Source organism: Protopterus annectens, chromosome 6.part0 (genome assembly GCF_019279795.1).
Source record: "Protopterus annectens isolate FY-2018-M chromosome 6.part0, PAN1.0, whole genome shotgun sequence".
NCBI classification, from domain to species: Eukaryota; Metazoa; Chordata; order Ceratodontiformes; family Protopteridae; genus Protopterus; species Protopterus annectens.
Window position 1 is genome coordinate 1,801,283,806 of NC_056737.1, and position 18,417 is coordinate 1,801,302,222.

At 36.8% G+C, this 18,417-nt stretch overlaps 1 protein-coding gene across 1 annotated transcript in view; it reads left to right on the forward strand.

Moving 5' to 3' along the window:
• The window catches only part of COL3A1 (collagen type III alpha 1 chain), a 323,606-nt gene that overhangs the window by 248,998 nt on the left and 56,191 nt on the right, over positions 1–18,417 (forward strand). The window contains exons 41-46 of the mRNA XM_044075159.1: positions 2,752–2,859; positions 4,696–4,749; positions 4,838–4,945; positions 14,010–14,063; positions 14,158–14,265; positions 15,872–15,925. Of these exons, the coding sequence (XP_043931094.1) occupies positions 2,752–2,859; positions 4,696–4,749; positions 4,838–4,945; positions 14,010–14,063; positions 14,158–14,265; positions 15,872–15,925 (486 nt within the window). The remainder of the gene's footprint in view (positions 1–2,751; positions 2,860–4,695; positions 4,750–4,837; positions 4,946–14,009; positions 14,064–14,157; positions 14,266–15,871; positions 15,926–18,417) is intronic.

Sequence of the window (18,417 nt, forward strand, 5' to 3'; positions counted from 1 at the left end):
TGACACTGTAAGGAGAAAAGGGACCTAAGAATTGATTTAAACTATAGGAGAAGGTGGAGTTTTCTTTAAGATGTACGTCAACACTGGTAGAAATCAGTGTTAGTCCAGTGGTATGAGGAGGACTGGTAAACCTGGTGTTGAGCACACACAGCTGTCAGAAAGAAACAGTAGTGATAGCATCCCAAAATATAAATATATAGGAAATCAAAAATATCATAACATCAAAATGGGATTACAGCAATCAAAATTCATGAAGGTCAGTGGGTCATAAGCTTGATAACTGAACCTAAGATGATTAATTGTAGGGTAAAAGAAGTTACAGGCTGGTAAGATATTGGAATTGCTACATCTCCAGCTTTTTTTTTTTTTTTGCAGTGCAGTCCTTCCTCAAAACTGGGTAGTTTATAAAAAGCAGTTCCTTATCCAAATGTTTGTTTTCAGCTAGGTCTGAGATGTGTCTAAAATATGATATTGTATGTCTGATAGCCAGGCTTGGAATTCTGATATTTGTTATAGACAGACTTGGAATTCTGATATTTGTTCTAGTTATTATAGATACTTCTTGCATGAGATTATCCTAGACATTGCATTGTTGTTTTAGATGTATGTGCACCATTGCTGACCTAGATATCACTTAGAATCCTTGCCCTTACACAGTGTAGATTAGTTTCATTATTATCTGATAGTAGAAAATAACTGATGTAAGGATCTGATTGTGCTCTATAAATAATCCCCTAGTTAATAACAGCACTGTAGCTTTATGGTAAGTTAAAAGTAAACACACCTAGCCCAGTGCACATCTATATCCGTCTACACTGGGTGAATATAATTTATACTACAATATTCTGGCTTTACATTAACCCGAACCACATCCAGGTAAAGTAATGTGAGGCAGTGTAAAAGGCACAGTAGAAGCTTGAGTTTGGCCTGCATCTGAGTCATTTTGTAGTGAAGACTTTGACTAATAACAGATAATGAGAAGTGATGAAATAGGTCAAGTCTTGTCAATAACTAAGCCTGATTATGGGTAGTTTGGAAGCCAGCTGTAGCATCACAACCAGGTAGTTTGAAATGCGCTAGACGCCAACTCAACTTTCCAGATGCTTTATTGTAGCCATAGAGGACAGAAGTGATGTATGTGACTCTGGATAAGCTTTGCAGTAGCAGGTTAGGACTGAAGAGGATAACAAATAACTGAGTGTGATCAACAAGCAGAGATGATACAGCCCAGCTTTGTGACTTGGAGGATTAAAGCCTTCACTGCAAGCCAGATAGCTTGAGTTTGAGTTGTTGCTTGGGAGATGGAGCAGCCAGATGACAGAGTGTGAAAATCATAGGCCAGAGTCAGAGGTCAGTTGAAATGTCATATCCTACTGGATGGTAGCAGAATGACATGCAGCGGATAGCCCAGGGACATGATTTTGGCTTCTGCCAAGCTGGTTTGGCAAGTCAACCAAAAGGGTGTAGCTTCTTGTATAGGGCATGAAGAGAAACATGTATGCCTTCCCATTGTAAGGGAGTGTTGTAGACCCCTCAGGTTAGTCAACACACAGGTCAGCTACAAACAGGCATAGAGTTAGGGCTTCAGAGACCCCACCCCACCCCCCGCATGGCTGCCTGGATGATAGCCTTTCATGGCCAGCTTCCTCCCCAAGTGAAAGATTAAAGAATACGACTAAATGAATGTGTGGAGAATGATGGTTGGTAAGCAGTTGAGAGGTAAGCAAAAAAAAAAAAAAAAAAAACAGATAGACAGAGAACCACCTCTGGGCAGAGCATCTATATAGTCACTGCACAACACGGCAGCCATTATAAGATCAGGCTTTGGGCCTATAGCTCATTGCTATGTTGACGCAAGCTTGAAGGTTTTAATTATGAGATGTGGAGTAACTAGCCTACCCATGTAATATGAAAGTTGAAGAAGAATCACCAGAAAATAATATGCAGAAATAAACAAAATGCAAGAAAGCTATGATAAAATAAATGAAATTATATCAAATAAAATGAGAATTCTAAATATAAACAAATATATATATATATATATATATATATATATTATATCTCAATGTAATCATAATGAATTTACATTGAGGAGATTTGGACACAGTCATGAAAATTCATCCTCTTTTGAAATACATTAAATATTCAGAAAAAATGAAACTACCCACTTACAACTAAAAATGTGCTAGCCACTGTAAACTAGAAATAATACATGGTGAGATGTGGGTTTTGTATTTGTTATATTCATGCCTGCTGTGTGTGTGGTCATGCAACTTTCACCCATAATTATATAGCAGCAGGCATGACTATATCCCTTTACAATCCACATCTTGACCCTATATTATTCCTATAGCAAACTACTATCATACAACTGGAAGGTGACAGAAGAAAACTATATTAAAAGGCAAAAAAAAAAAGTTGAATGTAGTTTCTCACTATTTCTTATTGTTCATCTCTAATAAAATTATTATGTTAGACTCAGAGAGAAAGCAAGACCACATATAAATTACCCTTTCATAGTCACGAAAAGTGTAACTTGTGAGAGAGACTACAGGCATACTTTGTTGAATAAAAGAAAGAAAGAAAGAAAAGTCAAAAAAGAAATGAAGATGTATGTTTCCTCTTGATGTTATAGACTAATTATAGAATTTCTGACATTGAGATAGAATCTATGTCAAGATAGATTTGTGTCTCTTCAACAATGCACTTCGGTTTTGTTGTAAAGTAAAGAATGTATTTGTTTTTCCACAGGGCGAGAATGGTAGTCCAGGCACACCAGGAACAAATGGAGAAAAAGGGCCTCCTGGAACACCAGGGACACCTGGCCATTCAGGTTTACCTGGTGAACCTGGCAAGGATGTGAGTAGTTAAATTTTTCCAGCTAACAGTTCTTAAACATCTTATGATAAATGACTTCCTTCGATTATCTATTCTTTAACTTTTATTATTATATATATGAATAAGACAGCAGAACTTTTAAAAAGTCATCTTTCTAAAAGTAATGCACATGAGGGGAAAAAAAACGAAGTTGAGACATTCATGTAGCCTGGAAGACTTGTTTATTTTCATTCACATGAAGGGCACCATGAAGTAAAGCCGTGTACATTACCCAGCATATCACTAGAATTTGGGATCATTTCAAATGGCAGATATCATATATAGAACATTGAGCTACCAGGAGTTAGTGTGATCTTTTAAAAAGCTCTGTTAGAGATTCAACTAGTGCCCCAACAGCCCTCCAAAAGATCCTTGGCTAGATCTCACAAATCCCCTGTGCCTTTCCATATGTGCCCATAACACCACCTTCACTTTTTCAGCTTTTATCACTTCATCTCTTCTTTCATCCTGCCCATCAGAAATGGCATTTTGCCATCCTTTTCCCCTGGTAAACACTAACAAGTACAATTCATTTAAAATCCTTAACTTTTTGCTGTACTTTTATATTTCTCAAAGGCAGTTTACCTGTTTCATTCTCTACTTTATCTATGTCACATACCAGAAGAAACCCATTCTCCCACTCCAACCCCTTTAGATAATCTTTCTTCTATTTCTCCACTGGCCCTACTCATAATTTTTTGTTACATTTTTGCTAGTTTCTCCTTAGTTCTCTCACTAGTTTTCAATTTAGTCGCTTCATTCCCAATATTTCTCCTCCTTACACCTTTCAAATTTTTTTCTCATTCATAGTAAATTAAAAAAAAAATATATATATATATATATATATATATATATATATATATATATATATATATATATATATATAAAGAGAGAGAGAGATATTGTTTTATTCCATTTGCTTTTTCAATTCTATTAGCCCTTTCTTCCTACTCACAAATGGCTACCTTTATTATATGGCACAGCTCTTCATCTCTAAGTCTCCTGCTACCACGCCATACTTGTAATCCCTGCCTTGGTTCACTTATAATGGATAGCAAGAAGCACACATTGAAAAAGGATCTCTAAACCTAACTTTTTGCAAACAACTAGGTTAAGTGTTTTCCCATTCCTTCTTCCATTCTTTACTTTCTGTTTGAACCCATGGGGATGTACTTAAATATGTACGAACTACTCCATTTGCCCTTATTAGCTACCTCCAGGAACCTGACAATGTTCCACCTTCATCTTTCAGCTGCATTACACTTTTCCTTATTTTCTTCCCTTGCCATGTCTGCCCATCTTCTGCAGCCTGTTTCCCATAATACTTTGCTGACATGTAATGTCTGCTGTAAGATCATGGGTAAAATACCTTTTCACTAGCATTGCTCAGTGGGTCAATGTACATCAGTAATTTTCATATACTCTAATAAATACCACAGTAATTATTAATGATATACACGCATACAATTCTATAAACAAGAACATATATTAGAATCTGCAAAAATTTGCATGGCAGTTTACTTGTTTCTGTAAGCATTGTTTTCTGTTTGCATAACTTTTTATATTCAATTGTTACTTTTATGCCAGACTTGTAATTTAGTTGAGTTACATAATGTACTCTGTTTTCTAGAAATATTTTTTTTATCTACTAGTTAAACATTTTTCAGTCAGTCAGCAATGCAATGGCTAAGCTCTGTTTCATAATGAACATGTTATTAAAATGGATGGTTTATCTGCTCACTACTTAAAATGTATTGTTAGACGAATTGCATTATAGGTATTATTATTACATTTAATTATGGACAAATGTTTCTTTAGGGAAGCCCAGGTACTGATGGTTCACCTGGTCGAGATGGTACCCCTGGTGGCAGAGTAAGTGTGACAAAGTATTGATACATTTTTTCAGTAAATACGTATAATACAACTGTGCATTTACTCAAAACCTTATGTTTCTGTACAGGGTGAGCGTGGGGAACCTGGGTCTTCTGGGCCACCTGGTCCACCTGGCCATCCTGGAAATCCAGGACATAATGGTGAACAAGGAAAGCCTGGAGAAAGAGGCAGCCCTGTAAGTATATTTTTCATTCACTTTATCAAGCAAGTTTATCAGTTTAGATTCTGTAGTTTCCAAAATAAATATAAAATGTGCATTATCACCTGATGTTTGTAGCTATGGAGCAGCAATACCAGAATATGTACTTGTATGCATAGTTTTACTGTAGTACTTTCTCCTTGTCTGCAGAAAACTCCCTCTGTTTTTTGCAGCTCACACCTGTTAGGGTTCCCCTTCAAAACATCTAAATTCATAACATTGAAACCATAACATCTAAAACTTAAAACATCTAAAACCCATAACATTGAATTTCATAACATCTAAAATGTGCATCATAACATCGAACACTACAAATCACATGAAAATAACATCCCATCCACATATAATGACACCAAACACACTTTTAGCTACATTTCTGCAGGGTGGCAAGCCCCCCTGCACCCCCATATGAGGGGGTTCTGCCTCCCCCATAAATTAAATATACCAACTCCAACATCGCACTACACTGGGAAAAAGTTAATTTCCTAACCCCACTGTATCACAATTACCATAAAGAACGTGCACATAATGTCTATATCACTTACCTATATGGCCTAAAAAACACATACAGAATGGCAAAATAAACACTATATAAAGAGTATAAATTCCTACACTATATAAATAATAACTATAGAAATAAAAACTACAACATCTCAGTGATACCACAAGATTAACAGATTAAACTATAACATTTACATATTTGATAATACACTATTACATATTATACATTTTAAATGTTATGAAATTCAATGTTATGAGTTTTAGATTTTATAGATTTTAGATGTTCTGGTCTCAATGTTATAAATTTAGATATTATGGGTTTTAGATGTTTTGAAGGGGATCCTCTGTTAGACAAGAATGTAGAAGGTGAATGCTAGGTACAACATAGTAAACACATCTTGAATTTCTATTTATTTATTTACTTTGATGGTTGTGGGTCCCATCCTCTACTTCCCTTACCCTACCTTCACCCCTGATCCAGAACTCATTGCCACACAGTATTGCATACAGGATAAATCAGAGCATTGGGCTATCCACAGTCATATTTCATATGACATTATGACCCCCTGGTGTAGTTATCTCATCTCCCCCAAATCTAACATATAGAAGATTGGTACTGGAGGCCTTCCTAGTAGTCAAATATGATGCAGTGATCACTTAGGTTTACTCTGACTCAGACAGTCATACAAAACTTTAAACCACTTTACTGCACAACAAGCATCTTTTGCAAATAATCTCTTGTAGTCTCAGTACATAGTGTTTAGAAAGAGCTGCAATGTGGGGAAGTGAGCAGTTTATTGCACATTTCTGGTTCTTTCTAGCTGCAATTGATGCATTCATGGTTATCTCCAGCTGCAGTTGATATATTTCTAGCTTCCTCCACTTATATTTGATGCATTTCCAGATCCCTCCAGTTGCATTTCATGTATTCTCAGCTCCCTCCAGCTCAGGTAATATATTCCTGGCACCATCCAGCTGCAGTTGATGCATTTCTGGCTTCCTTGAGCTGCAGTTGATGCATTCCCTGCATCCTCCAGCTGCGTTTGATATATTCCCATCTCCTCCAGCTCATTTGATGTACCTTTGACTCCCTCCACCTGCAGTTGATGTATTCCTGGCTCCCTACAGCTGCAGTAGATGCATTCTCTGCTCCCTTCAATAGCATTTCATGTATGCCCGACTCTCTTCAGCCATAGTTAATGTATTCTTGGCTCTTTGCAGTTGTAGCTGATGTATTCTTGACTCTCTCCAGCTCTAGTTAGTGTATTGCTGGCTCTCTCTAGCTGCAGTTAATGCATTCCTGACTCTCTCCAGCTGTGGACATTCTACAAAAACATGTACAGTTGAAAGGTATGCTCTTAGAACAAGATATCTGGATACGTATGAAGTAAAGGGGACAAATGCTCAAAATAGGAACATATTTTAAATAATTTGTATTAGCATGCATTTTGTGAAGCAGAGGTGAGTGTGAGATCTACCACTGGCAGCAACAAAGAGGTTTTTATACTTCTAGAGCTGAAGAAACCTGGATAAAGCCTAAAATAAATGAGAATAAACACTCAAAAATAACAACAGATTTTAATTATTGCTCTTATACAATTACAAACTTACTTAAATAAAAGGATTTGTATAAGCATGGATTTTCTAGAGGAAATCAAACTCTGAAACTCAAATGATGTCATTATTTAGTAACTTGTTTCTCTAATGACTGGCAATAAACCAAACGTTTTAGGTGTAAGGAACCACAAATATAAATTAAATACCTGGATTTTTTAAAAGTGTAATATTTTGGATGCAAGTATGAAACATTAGGCGGAGGTACTATTTTACATAAAAAAAAAATTAAAAAAATAAAATAGCAGTTAAAAAATAAATAAGTAAAATACAACAATTTTACAGAGAGTCAATTCTCAAAGCGCAATAATGTCCTCCATGATGCATGTTAATGTGTAATTAATGCCCTTCCAGGGCTGTAGAGGCCCTCCATCCTGGGTGGGCATTAATTGCACATTAACACATACCCTGTCGGGCATTATTGCTTGCTTAGATTCACACGTTCATAGGTAGTTAGTAGGCATGCAGTCCTAAAAACTACTAAGGATCCTATCCTAAGTCCCCTATTACCCCAGAGGACTATCTGGTAAAATGACTATCTCAAGGTCACACAATATTTTGCTAAACCAAGTCTGAGGCAATCAAACCCTTGGTCATGGATAACAGATCATTAACATGTTGTGGGATGACATGATCAACAGACCACGATGCTTTGCCAGAGATGGCCTGCACCTTTTGCCCTTGGGATTCTGGATACTGGCTAAGGCTCTTGCCACCCCTATAGTGCCTTTTTTAGGCAAGATTCAAATGACAAATTCACCACTGTAACAGGTACAAGCAAGCAAAATCTGAGGGTAATGCTACTCGATGCTAGAAGTCTAAACCTCAAAATGCATTCACTCGACGCACTCCTTAAAATGGAGAACATTGACATCTGTGCAGTGACAGAGACCTGGTTCAAGGCTCGAGAGAGCACACCTGCATTACCAGGCTATAATTCATACCACACCTTTCAGCCACCTAACCTGGATCGAAACACTAAAGGCAGAGGCATGTCCATATTCATTAAGGGTATCCAAACCTCCAGGCTTGTTGCTCAGCATAATGCATCTGAGATTATCCAACTGCAACTAACTCTGGGCAAGACAGCAATCCAAATTGTAACTTGCTACAGATCCTCCACCATGCCCCAGGATTCCCACTCCTCATTTTTTGATACACTGGAAAATATTAGCATACAAGCCAACACCCTAATAATGGATGATTTCAACTACCCCACCATTAACTGGGAAAACTACTCATGTACCAACTCTTTTGCTCAATGTTTTCTGGAATTCATAAATTCCAATGCCTTGGATCAACTTATCCACACCCCCACCAGGGGCAGCAATATCCTAGACCTGGTCATTACCAACATCGGCGACCGGTGTTGCACAACAGAGGTCAATTCCTCATTGGTCAGATCCGACCACAAGCTAATCACCCTAGGTATCCACATCCTGCCTCCTCCCCCCATTAGGGAAACCACTGTAAAAAATTTCTCCAAAGCCAACTTCATGCTTCTTAAGACAGAAGTGGCAAACTTCACGACACCCATGCAGACGGACAATAGAGGTATGACTGCTGAATCCTACACAAATGCACTTTATAAGCACTTACACAAGTGCATGGATCATGCTATCCCTAACAGAACCAAGATGCTATCCTCCAAAAAAAGGAAGCCAATCTGGTGGTCCCCTGCCATAAACAAACTCTACAACAGAAGAAAGAAACTGTTGCAAAAAAGATTAAAATCTCATTATTGGAGGAACTCCCTGGTCAGCCTCGCAAGAAGCTGAGATCCTTCATAAAATTCTCCAAAGCTAGTTACGAAAACAAAATCACCACTGATTCCAAAGACAACCACAAAACATTCTATAGCTATGTCAAGAATCTTCAATGGCTCTGAGTTACAGTACAATGGCACTAAATATACAGAACCAACTGATATTGCCAACATCCTGGCAGATAGGTTCAGTGCTAACTTTACCCCCCTCTCACCCCCTAAAGGCCCCATCTCTATACCAGAAGAATGCAAACTTCTTGTAATCACTGCTGCACAGGTAAAAATCACACTCTCCAAAGCCAAGATCACAGCATCCATGGGACCTGACAACATCCCAGGCTGGGTTCTACATGAACTACAGAATGAACTGGCACCCCACCTAAGCACCATTTTCAGTCATAGCCTCACCTCAGACTTTGTGCCCACTGAATGGTGCACAGTGATGGTTATCCCCCCATTAGCCTAATGAACCTGGTCTGCAAGGCCATGGAATGTATCATCATGGAACTTATGAACAAAGACATTGGTAATCTCAAAACTTTGGACCCCATCCAGGTCGGGTTTGTAAAAGGCAGATCGGATCTCCTAAACCTGATATACTTCTTTGAAGCAGTCACCAAAGCCATAGATGAGGAGAAGTTAGTTCACACAGCCTATCTAGATCTCGCCAAGGCTTTTGACACCATCCCCCACTCTATAATTATAAATAAACTCACTAAACTAGGTATAAATCCCTATGTGTCACAAGATGGGTTGCCAACTGGTGCACTGACAGAACCCACACTGTGAAAGTAGCAGACTCCAAATCCAACTTCAGACCAGTGACAAGTGGAGTACCACAGGGTTCATTACTGGGTCCTCTCCTGTTTGGTATCTACTTTATTGAAATACAGGCTAACACAGAATGTCTTGATGACTGCAAACTAGCTAATGATGTGGACATCCTACAAAAGGGCCTCATTGAGACAGATGCTGTGGGTGTCATGCCATGGCCCAAGAAGAATGATGCCAAAAGTGCATTGTCATCCACTTTGGTAAAAATTCTGTATGCATGAGCTACCACATGCATGGTAGTCGTAGTCTCTCCTTTGATAATCACATTGCCACAGTAGTCCACCTCATCACCTCATCACTTATTAGACCCATTATAGAGTACAACAAGACATCTACAACAACTAACACCTCACAAAGAGGATTACCAGCCTCAAACCAATGAGCTATTGGACATGCTCCATTTAAAGAAATGGACTTAAACCTTGTCACCACAATAAACAGAATATGCTAGAGGGATAGATTCCTGTCCCAGACACTTCCCATAGTCTGGAACAAACTACCTCTCTATATCAAACAAAGCACCTCATTAGCACTCTTTAAGAAAAATCTTGATGATTGGATGGGAAATAGGAAATTCACCCTGGAATCCCCTCTGTGGCTCTGCTCGACAGGGGCACAGAAAAATAATTTTCTTGGGTGGCAAAAGCCAGGGTATTTTTTTGGCTAGGCTTATATAGGCCCTAGGGCCAATAGCCTAGTACCTACCTATGAACACCCTTATTCCAATGGGCTAACTGCCTGGGTGAAAACTGGGCTAACTCCTTCTAAAACTGCCAAGGTAGAGCAAAATGGTTTTGCCAATCTGTGTAATCAAGATTTAAAGGATAAATGGGCAACTCTCCCAATGCCCTAATACTGAAGAGTTGTAGTTCTACACCCCCCAAAAGGAGTTTCTTTTTCCCCACTGCATCTATCTAACCTTATAATATATCTAACCCTGTGGTTTCCATATTGTGGGGTAACTTATAATTTTTTCAGCAAATTACCTGATTGGACTTTTAGCCTTGGCCAAATAGAACTCAGAGAATCAGACCTTGAATGACATCACAGCAGCCAAAATGAAGGTGAACTTTTCTGAAATGATACCCAGAGGTTTACAACTGTGTTTACAGGCTATTAGAAGAAAAACAAATGGAAGGAAACTACAGCTAAAATGAATGCTGAAGGCTTAATACTGAATAGAGGGGTTGCAAACTACAATTGCACCAGCTTCATTCAAGATGTATTTATTTATTTACTTACTTGCATGTTTACTTGCATTTTTGATGCACTACTGAGAAAGTAAGGTAGTTAAGGGGGCCCTTTTCATGACCTGAGCAAAAAGGCAGGAAGCACAACTAATTGTTCAAAATATGTAGTTAGCTAAAATGCAATTTTTCATTGAAATTAAAACCATATGCTGAAAATGTTTGTTCATCACACTCAAGAAATTTATAGTCTTGAAATCCATATATAATTTTAGAAAATTATCTTTAAAAAACAGTTAATTTTATTGAAGCTACATATGTCTGATATTTGACACTTAACTGCTGCTCAAAAATCTGTTTTATTTCATGTACTTAATTTTGTAAACCAAGGAGATCACACTGAAATGTTTTGTTTATTTCTGGGGAGTTCTAAGTATATATATATATATATATATATATATATATATATATATATATATATATGTATATATATATAGATAGATAAAGAGATAGTTATATGCATATATACTCTCACACCTATGTCAAAGTTACACACCTGAAAGTAAACAATGAGAGTCAAGTGTTGACATGTCAGCAATATCTTCATAAATTTGGGGTAAGCATGGCTAGGCTTAAAATGGCTCTTGTGCCAAGAGACTAGTAACTGCCTATAAAACTACAGACTTTTAAGTGTCCATGTCAGTAAGCTGAGGAGTCTGCATTTCATGCTGAGATTTACAGACATATAGTACACAGCACAGCACTAATTAGTGGATACATGAAAGGTGCTGCCATGCAAGGACAATACATAATGCACATCTTATTAGGTGTGAACCACTCTCTGCATTGAACTCCTAAATATTAGCATTTACACAGTGCTCATTTATGAATACCACCTAGTGACTTCATCACTCAATAGTTAAGTTGTATTTTACAGCTATCTGCAGGATTTCTGTATTAATTAGATTAATCAATAATCAGTCTGTCTTTAAGTCAAGTATGTGAATAAGATAGAGGTTACAGATGGATACAATTTTTTTAAGTGCAAAAAACTAGTGTTAGATTATGTTCACAGCACTGAAAACTCAGCTTTTTTCAGTGAATATTATACTGAGCCAAATGCCAAATTCAACTACAAGGAACCTTACAACCTATGTGTGCTTGTGGCGAAGTGGGGAAATGTAATGGATATATGTCCAAGACAATTTTTGAACTCTGTCCTAAAACAATTAACTTTTCTACATGAGAATGCTACCCGATAGCCCACACAAATAATTAATAAATTCTAAAGGCATTATTACAGCCGGAAAAAGTTTGATTATTGATTTGTATAGCTCATTGTTTTAAATATTGCTGACAAATGAGTTGGGCCTTGGCATAACAGTTAAAGTGTTCACCTGACAGGCACAAAATACAGGTTCTGATTATTACCTTTGGTTGCCGTCTGGATATTGGGTGGATGCATAATAGTCTGCATACTGATTGACTGCTGTATACCAATAAGTTCACAGATCACTGATGAGTAATCTAATAGCTTGGGTGTATAATAGTCTGTATACTGACTGGCTGCCAGCTAACCTGCCCCATTTAAGTACAGAAAATATTAAAATGAATGAAGCTGATCTTATCAACACTTCCTGCAGTGAAACATCTTGGACTTGCATTGAAACACAACGTTTGGAAATAATGAGTTGTGATTCCATGTGTGAAAGTCTAAATAAATGTACAAAATTGAGCCACCAGTGTTGACCAAAACCACTAATACAAAACACACGCTTTCAGCAGTCAGGAAATCTCGAAAACATTTTCTTGTATAGTTGAACACAAATAGCAGCAATCCAAAAAAGAGTTCTCTAGGGATAAAGTACCTGCAGAGACCCAAAGAAAATTTCAACTGCTGAACAATAGGTGCAGGTACCCCACAACAATTGAAGCTAACCAGTCTCAAAATTAAATGAGCATCTTTATTCAGTAAAGAAAGTAGTAAGTGCTTTCACATCTACACAGGACGCTTCTTCAGACTTAGATAAAACATAAGAACTTCAGGTCACTTAAATACTCAAACTAATGACTTCATCAGCCAATAAGAACACATTCTTAATTAAATTATTCAAAGTCATATACAGTTCAATAACATGTAAAAAACATATTAGTATAAAAAATTAAATGTTTTTAAAAGATTTATTAAAAATAATAAATAAAATTAGTGCTTCAAAGCTCGGTCTAATAGAAAGGGTCTAATGCTAACCCTATCATTTAGACCGCTACAGTACAAATAGCAGCAACCAAAAAATTCAGCAATAAAATCCACTTTAATATTAAAACTGGAAAACCACTGGATTGAACGCTTTCATCCCCTGACCGGGGATTTCATTAGAATCAACACTCATTTCAATTGAACATTCTGTCCCCATGTCTGGAACACTCACCTCCAGTTTGTTGACCTGTCTCCACAGTGTTTGTTGTAAGAGGTATTTCCAACTGCCCCCTGTGATGTTGTTTGTCACACATGCATATGAAGTCCTGCTCACAGTGAAGTACACAGTGACTGCACAAGAAAACCTATACATGAAAGTCTAACAATGGTATTTTAATGCAGAAACAAAGATAAGATGGCAAGCTATCCAATTTCAGTGTATTTTTTTCTAACTGAAAGATTTGAATAGCATTTAGAATAATGGAAGTTGGTGAATAAGATAAAAGTTTTGTATTAGAATGTGTGGGCACACACACACACACACACACACACACACACACAGACGCATATATGTATGTGTGTATATATATATATATATATATATATATATATATATATATATATAGATAGATACACACACACACACACACACACACACACACACACACACACACACACACACACACACACACACACATATATATCTATCTATATGTCTATATATCTATAGCTCTCTCTCTCTCTCTCTCTCTATATATATATATATATATACATAAATATATATATATATATATATATATATGTGTGTGTGTGTATATATATATATATATATATATATATATATATATATATATATATATATATATATATATATATATATATATATATATATATATAATGTCACAAAAGTTAATTGTTCATTGTCTTTGTTCTTCCTTCTAGGGTTCTGCAGGGCCACAAGGGCCTCCTGGTACTGCTGGTGTTCCTGGACGTCCTGTAAGTTCCTCTTCAAGGATTATACACTTTCAAAAGAAAGTTATCAGTCAATGTTTTATATTAATTTTTCTTTAACTGTATTTTCCTCTGTCAGGGCCCCCAAGGTCTTCCTGGTACAAAAGGAGAAAATGGTCAACCTGGCTTAAATGGAAGAAAGGGTCATCCTGGTCACATGGGGGCAGCAGGCATGCCTGGTTCGCCTGTAAGTATTCAACTGATTGACACATGATAAAATAGAAGATGGATATAAGATCTGCTCTTAGTTATATTATTAGATGTTCAGGAGCATAGTTAATAGATTTTGTTAATAAAGTTGAAGAATCTACTTCACAGAAGTCAAATAAAATTTGTAAAACTACCATAACATTACCAGTATTAATATGGTAACTCATCACAATATAAAATTGATATGAAACACATATTATTAATGGAGTGTTCATAATCAAATGTATTCGCTGCATATGCTTAAAGAAAAATCTGTTGATAAGTTGCAGTGTATCCCGATGCTTTTAGGGGAGGAGGCTTGGCCAGATTTCAAGAGGTCTGCAAACAGCAGAGGAAGACCTCTATAGCACAAACAATACAGAGCCACACAATGAATAGTACAGAATGTGTAAAATTATCAGTAGCCTGTAAAGTCTGTTTTTCACAATTCTGCCAGACAGTAATTGCAGTGGTATCACTATCTATAATGCCTGACCAGGCTAGTCTAACAATGATATCCTTGCAATGAAAGACATCAGAAATATCTGAGTTCATACTGATACATCAAAAAAGCAACTGACAGCGCAATCACCACAGGATAAAGATGAGTATGCAGGTCATATTAATAACAGAGCATCACGAAACTTAAATAACTGTCATAGTTCCTAAAAGTTTGCAAACTGGCACAGCTGAAATGCAAATACATATTTAGCCCCCCCCCCAAATAAAAAAACATAGTGAGCCATATACAGTGTCAGTAATGTAACAGGTAGCACATTTGCATTTGGTGCAGAAGGCTGTGGGTTCTATTTACACACCAGTGGATGGGATTGCTGACAATGCAGCATAATGGGGGAACAGCTGCACTCCTGCGTGTGTTTTCCTCAGTCAACGGTAGTGCAGGTGTTTGCAAAGATCCCATGACACCTACTGAAAGGAGTAGGTTGTGTTCCCTGATGTCCTTAGCAAATTTCCTCTAGTCGTATAAATGCCACCTCAGGTATCCCCTGAAAAGAGGCCACCAACCAGGTCAACAAAGGATAAAAAAATAAATAACAATAACCTGATAATATTGTCTTAAGTACCGTAACTATCAGCAATGCCAACTTTACAGATATAATCCAGCATTGTATTGACAAGATGTGCACAACACCCTTTAAAGTAAAGCTGACAGTTCAGACAGTAAGGAGGATTTACTGTCTGAAATGGAGAAGAAATTGAGAAACAGTCTTAGAGATTGCTGTAGCAGATATTCCTAGTACTGCAACAATTCTGAAGAACAGGACAATGAGAATTAAAATGAATAAAGGCCATATGAAGATTAAAAACAATTAGTTAAAGCACTGTAGCCTAAGTCTGGTAGCTGTAATTTACCAAGTGTACAACTCTCATAGTCTCTGATGAGAAATGCCAATTTTCCAAACTTTCTTTTCTGAAGTTTGAATCCAGCAGTATGTCGATACTTAATTATCAAAGGAACAATTTGTGTGTTTGGATGTTAGGGCATTATCATATGACTATTTATGCAATCATACCTGATACATTAAACATTAAATTTTTTATCACATTTGTCTGTATTTACTTATGTAATTATTTATTTTTAGGGTCCTCCTGGTGAACAAGGAGCAAATGGAAACAGTGGACCAACTGGGCCAAGAGTAAGGAAAATTTAATTTGCTGAAATACTTCATATTTACTGCATGCTTTTATTCCATCTGCTGTTCTACAATCACTGTCATCATCTAACAGAATGTTACCTTTCTCCCCTCACCTAGGCACCCTGCCTCACACCGTCTGATCATTGCATTCCTTCCTCTGCAGGCTCTGGCTCACCCTTTACCCTCCCATTCCCTCCTAACGCAATCTCTCAGACCTGTTATAACATTTAACTACCTCAAGTCATCTCAACTCCAAATACATATCCAACTGACTTACACCCAGCTTCCTCTCACTACCACATATACTACTCCCTCAGTCTCCTCTCTTACTCCTCTATCTTCCCCTTCCATCCCATTAGCCCTTCTAGCTTGTTCCACCTTCATGTGGAGCCTCTGCTTTATATCTTCTTGAATTTAGTGCAATATTTGTATATAAGATTTAGGCATATGAGTTTAGAACATTATCTGTTTGAGCTTAGTACTAACTGTATATATATTATACATATATATGTATATATATATATATATATATATATATATATATATATATATATATATATATATATATATATATATATATATCCTACCTTTATTCCTAGCCTTTAGCTAGATATTGGTATATCTATTCATTCCTGTCTTTCATATTGTATGTATATCTAATGTTTGCTGCAGTATGTATTATTTGCTATTGTATGTATATTCAATTGTTCTTCATGTAGTCTGCTGCTCATTTATTGTTCTGTGGAGCTTTTTTCCCCAGGCCTCCACTGAAAAAGGACCTGTGTCCAGTTGGAATTTCCCGGTAAACAAATGTAAATAAATAAATAGCAGTGAAACTGCAATACCTTTTGCACTGCACAGATTCAAAGCCACCTTTTCCTGCATTCCTTAGCTCAGGACTAACTGGCCTTCCCTTCTTAATAGCCAAAGGTAGCCAGAGAATTGCAATTAATTCTGTTCTTTTTGATAGTTATGACAGCAAGGCAGGATATTTTTGTATTAGCAAATGTGATCACTTTATTACTTTCCAAATATCTCAAACTTCTGGAATATTCTCAGCAATTTGAATGTTTTGCTGCTGTTCGTTTTGTCTTTAAAAGAGACCTGAAACATTGATTCAGAAACTATGTAGCACATACACATAAACACAACTCCAAAGCCATCCAGTAAATTATACCTGGTCATGGAAAACAAAGCATCAAAATGTGTACAGTGCATGCAAACAGATGTGCCTACATTTCGCACAGTGTGCAAGGGCAGCAACCCTATATTCTCACAAACAGCAGACTTCAGTCCTGCACATCATTAAAGGATCTATATACATATGGCAGTGTGAATGTTCTGCTGATTTTCTGGCTGAACTCACTTCCCCTTGTAAAACAAAACAACAAAAAATAAAGTCATTTCAGTTAGAGCACGAGAGACTGGTCATTGTTCAGAGTCATGCATTAAAAAGTAAATGACAATGAACCCATTTATGTTTGCATGACAATGATCAAAATAGGGTCCACCATTAATAATTGTGTTTCGTTTAATCAATAAATTAATATTCAAAGCCAAAACATCTAAACACTTGGCTATTCACTACTTAGAGCACAAATTCCCACAAAATGGGAAAGCACAAAAATGTTCTTTTTTTGCAGGGAGCAAGTCCTCCTGCACTACTGACATGTGGGGTAAGCCCCCCCACACACACACTTCTGAACTGCACACACACAAACACACACACACACACACAAATATATATATATATATATATATATATATATATATATATATATATATATATATATATATATATATATATATATATAAAGTTCCAAGACTGCAGACATTTTAAAAGGGATAAAGTGAGGAACCTGCAAAACGCACTCTCTCATTCTTCTTCAAATATAACCACCATGACAAGATGTCATCAAACATTCAATGATGACATTTTTAGTGTTGATCAACTGAACAGTGACAAACAGTATGGGTCCCCCGCAAAACATTCCACCCCCCAAGTACCTAAACATTGACACTATAGCCAAAGTGATGGCAATGAGCTAATCCTGTAAAAACTCTGCAAGGTAAATAAATAGTTGTAAGAAATCATCATGCTTCCAGCTGTGGTTCATAATATTCTTTTAAAAGTGTCTTTCTTTCCATGAAAGCAACTTAGCCTTCAAATGGCATGCTGCAAACACTTAATTTTCCAGTAAATACTCAGATTATGGCTGAATATGTAGCATGCACTGTTACTGGAATTGAACAACAAACCTTTCACTAAACAGTGTACCCCACACTCAGGCTAATAACTAAATCCACCATCACCCTAAATGCATGATAAAAGCAAATATAATAATTATGTAAGAAAATGAAGCTTAGTCAGTGTAAACTAAAATGAAACTCCCCGTCCCTTCTCACTGGCTACTGTAAGAATAACTTCAAAGAAAGCCCTGAAAGATAAAAAGAATGCAGCAAACATAAACCCGCAGTTGAACTAAAAAAAA